At 39.6% G+C, this 2,864-nt stretch overlaps 1 protein-coding gene across 10 annotated transcripts in view; it reads right to left on the bottom strand.

The window, feature by feature from the left end:
- The window catches only part of Ccdc18 (coiled-coil domain containing 18), a 120,667-nt gene that overhangs the window by 78,482 nt on the left and 39,321 nt on the right, over positions 1-2,864 (bottom strand). For all 10 annotated transcript variants that reach the window (XM_031337227.1, XM_031337231.1, XM_031337230.1 and 7 more), the window contains one exon: positions 2,165-2,289. In XM_031337227.1, the coding sequence (XP_031193087.1) occupies positions 2,165-2,289 (125 nt within the window). The remainder of the gene's footprint in view (positions 1-2,164; positions 2,290-2,864) is intronic.

The raw sequence follows: 2,864 nt of genomic DNA, 5'->3' as shown, positions 1-2,864 counted from the left end.
TTCTCTGTGTAGCCCTGGCTGTCCTGGAACTCACTCTGTAGACCAGGCTGACCTTGAACTCAGAAATTGGCCTGCCTCTGCCTCCCAAGTGCTGGGATAAAAGGTGACCACCGCCCAGCTCATACTGAGTTTTGAAGGCAAATGGATGGAACTAGAAAATATCCTGAGTGAGATCACTCAGACCCAAAAGGACGTGCATGGCATGTACTCACTAATAAGTGGCTACTAGCAAAAAAAAAAAAAAAAAAAAAAAAAAAAAAAAAAAAAAAAAAAAAAAAGTACAGAATACCCAAGATACAGTCCACAGAACTCAAAAAGGTCAACAAGCTGAAGGGCCTAAATAGGACACCTCAGTCCCACTTGGGAGGGAGAAGAAAGCAATCACAAGTGGGGAGGAGGGAGGGACCTAGGAGGAAAAGTGGATGGGGGTGGGGAGGGAGAGAGGAACCTAATCTGGTATTGGGTGAGGGAAAACGACTGAAGCCCTGAGGGTCAGCAGAAAGAATGGAAACAGGCAACTTCAGGAGGTAGGAGGCTGGGGGACCCCCTAGAACACACCAGAGACCTGGGAGGTAAGAGCCTCTCAGAACTCAAAGGGAGGGACCGTAGATGAAACGCCTGACAGTAGGGAGAGGAATGACTGAAAATAAGTAGGCAGAGGGAATTTATAGAGCCCATCTCTAGCAGAAAGACAGGTATCAAATGAGGGAGAGGGGGGCCATCCCACAGTCAAAACTCTGACCCATAATTGTTCCTGTCTGAAAGAGCTACAGGGATGGAAATGGAGAGAAGCCTGAGGAAAAGAAGGTCCAACAACAGGCCCAAAGTGGGATCCAGCTCAAGGGGAGGTCCCAAGGCCTGATGCTATTACTGAGGCTATGGAGCCCTCACAAAAAGGGACCTAGCATGACTGCACTCCAGAAGACCCAACAAGCAGCTGAAAGGGCAGATATTTGCACCCAACCAATGGACAGAAACTGATGAACCCTGTGCTTGAATTAAAGAAAGGCAGAAAGAAGCTGAGGAGGAGGGCAACCCTGTAGGAGGACCAACAGTCTCAATTAATCTGGACCCCTGAGATCTATCTAACACTGGACCACCAAACAGGCAGCATACACCAGCTGATAGGAGGCCCCAACACATATACAGTAGAGGACTGCTGGGTCTGTGTTCATTCAGAGATGATGCACCTAACCCTCAAGAGACTGGAGGAGTTTATTAGTCAGGTGGGGTTGGGGGTAGGAACATCCTCATGGAGAGAGGGGGGTCAGGAGGAGGTATGAGATGTAGAACACCAGGGAGGGGAGCGGGGAGCGGGAATAAAATCTGGAGTGTAAAAAAAATAAAAAGATTTTGTTTCTGTTTTTCTTTTTCAAGACAGTGTTTCTCTGTAGCCCTTGTCCTGGAACTTGCTCTGTAGACCAGGCTGGCCTTGAACTCAGAGATCTGATTGCCTTGCTTCTCAATTTCTGGGATTAAAGGCATGCATCATCATGCCCTAGCTAAGACACAAAAGTTCTCACAAGCCACTAGTTGAACTATAAACTGCTTCAGCCACTTTAAAAACATAATAAAAGCTACTAAAATTGAAAATATAAATACTCTACAACCTATATATTTGACTTCAAAGAATTCATATCAAAGGAACCTTCACATGGGACTTTACAACTTTTATTTTTTTATTTTGTTGTTTAGAATAGATTTGAAACAACCACACACACAAAAAGAATCAATTTTAACTTGGGTAGCCAGTATTTTTATAAGATTCTCTGGAATTTCTTATAATTTTTTAAACTAATCAACAAACCACCTTAATTTAAAGACCAACAAAACATTCAATTTACTGTAACTTTAAAAATTGAAAAGCATAAAAAAAGAAAGGAAGGAAAGAAGGAAGGAAGGAAGGAAGGAAGGGAGGGAAGAAGGAAGGAAGGAAAGAAGGGAGAAATGGGGCTGGAGAGATGGCTCAGTGGTTAAAAATACTGACTGCTCTTCCAGAGGTCCTGAGTTCAAATTCCCAGCAACCACACTGTGGCTCACAACCATGTGTAATAGGAAATAATGCCCTCTTCTGGTGTGTTGGAAGACACCTACAGGGTATTCACACACATAAAATAAAAAATAAATCTTAAAAAGAAGCTTATAAAACAATTGAAAAGTATACCTCAATTCAGAAACCATCAACTTCTCTGCCTCACAGCAGCCAATGCACCTGTCCTCCTTGTCCGAAACACTATTCATCTGGTGCTTATAAAGAGATGACTTAAAGCCAACTATTTCTGTTTTTAACTGCAAGTGTAAAAACAGACATTTATAAACTTAATATATATATGTGATGTAACTGTTTTCTTCTTAATAGTCAGCTCAAAAAACTATCAATTTCATGGAAACAATCTGGTATTTATCAGTAGAATGCATAAGCATGTTTGAGTTATATAAATCAATATGAATATATTTTAAAACATAATAGAGACAAATGATATTATGTACACAGTATTTTCAATAACTCATTAAGCAAAGTCATTATAGATACATTTATACATAGCAATATTTAAGGTATGGATAGAAAGAATACACATAAATTTCAAAATAATACAGAATTTTAAAAAGTAGTTATAACAAAGAGCAAAACACCCAATGACTAAAAACTTCAAACAATAACCATCTCATGCTTTCTAGAAATAAAAAAAAAAATTCATACTTCCAAATCAGACTTAGCACTTTATGAAACAAAGGATCAAACATGCATAGTAGCCACTTTTAGTATCATATGTGAAGTCATTCTGGACACTGAACACAAATAAGGATTCCAATTTAAAAATGAGTATATTAAAATGAATATATATATGTAGATATATATATAT

This window comes from Mastomys coucha, unplaced genomic scaffold (genome assembly GCF_008632895.1).
Source record: "Mastomys coucha isolate ucsf_1 unplaced genomic scaffold, UCSF_Mcou_1 pScaffold22, whole genome shotgun sequence".
NCBI classification, from domain to species: domain Eukaryota; kingdom Metazoa; phylum Chordata; class Mammalia; order Rodentia; family Muridae; genus Mastomys; species Mastomys coucha.
The sequence above is the reverse complement of the archived record's forward strand: the minus strand, read 5'-3'. Positions and strand labels throughout refer to the sequence as shown.